The following is a 1,225-nucleotide window of genomic DNA, read 5'->3' on the forward strand; positions in this document are numbered from 1 at the left end:
CCCCCCCCTCGCCCCATTCTCCTCTCTTTTCCCCGGTCATGTCCGCCCTCAAGCGTAAGAGGACCTCGGGCATCGGGTCGATTGCTGGTCGGGCTGCTGCTGCCGCGGCGGCCGCCGGTGGTACGGCCTCCAGTGGCAACAAGCGGCGCCTTACGCGCGAAGAGCGCGAGGAGCTGGCCGAGTTCGGTGAGATCCTCCCGGTCCCTGGCGGCGCGGACTCCACTCCCGGGTACGCGCACGCCCTTCCTCTTTCCTCTCCTCTCCATTTCTTCGGCGCATGCCTCCCACGAGCATGGATGCATACAGCACACACACACACACACACACACACACACACACACACACACACACACACACACACACACACACACACACACACACGTGTATGCACGCATGAGCATGTCAGCCATTAACCGCCCTCGTCTCTCGCCTTACGTCTACCCCCATGGTTTTGGCGCAGATCCGGCGACCGCCCTGTGCGTGTGCTAGACTTCTCGGCCGAGGCCGAGCACTCCGCCAAGCGCGGCCGCTCTGATGCCCTCGACGCGGGAGACGAGGATCTTGACTGGTCGACGCCGGACCAATTCTCCAGCCTGCTGCGCTCCGCGCGCAAGGCCTCTTCCACCAAGACCGGGCGCCGGTCGATCCTGGCATCGGCCGCCCTCAGCAAGAGGGCCACCACGGTGGCCGCCCCATCGGACACCGCCGACATCTCCGCAGGGCGCGCGCCGATGGTGCGCACCCCTCCCTCCTGGATATGGCTTCTGTGCTGCATTCGCTCACCATGATGCTCCCCCCCCCCCGCCTCAGGATTCACCCCAGTCCAGGGACTCCGGTCTTGGTGTGGTCACTCAGCGCCCGGGGGCCAAGCTCCGACAGCTGAGCGAGTCGCGGCGCTCCACCGCTGCTACCGCCGGCGCTGCCACTTCCGCCACGGCCGATGATGGCGAGCATCTCGACATCGAGGGGGATCGCAGCCAGGCCACCTCGGCCGCCGACGTCTCGTCGGACGAGGACGCCGACGATGTGGTTGTCGGCTCCGACGACGATGCCGACGCCGACGAAACCGACAGCGAGGATGAGGACGAGCTCAGTACGTGCTTCTGCCCGGTTCTCCCCTGCACCTTCAGGTCCTCCACCTCCGGCGCTAACCCTCCCCTCTCCCTCTCCCTCTTTCTCCCTCTCCCCCTCTCCCTCTTTCTCCCTCCCCCTCTCCCTCTCCCTC

The 1,225-nt window shown here is 66.4% G+C and overlaps 1 protein-coding gene across 1 annotated transcript in view; it reads left to right on the forward strand.

The window, feature by feature from the left end:
* Positions 1-6: 6 nt before the first annotated feature.
* H696_04243 (hypothetical protein) overlaps positions 7-1,225 on the forward strand; it is a 4,306-nt gene continuing 3,087 nt past the window's right edge. Inside the window, exons 1-3 of the mRNA XM_009498122.1 lie at positions 7-229; positions 461-734; positions 811-1,093. Of these exons, the coding sequence (XP_009496397.1) occupies positions 39-229; positions 461-734; positions 811-1,093 (748 nt within the window). The 5' untranslated portion in view covers positions 7-38. The remainder of the gene's footprint in view (positions 230-460; positions 735-810; positions 1,094-1,225) is intronic.

This window comes from Fonticula alba (assembly GCF_000388065.1).
Source record: "Fonticula alba strain ATCC 38817 unplaced genomic scaffold supercont2.7, whole genome shotgun sequence".
NCBI lineage: Eukaryota > Rotosphaerida > Fonticulaceae > Fonticula > Fonticula alba.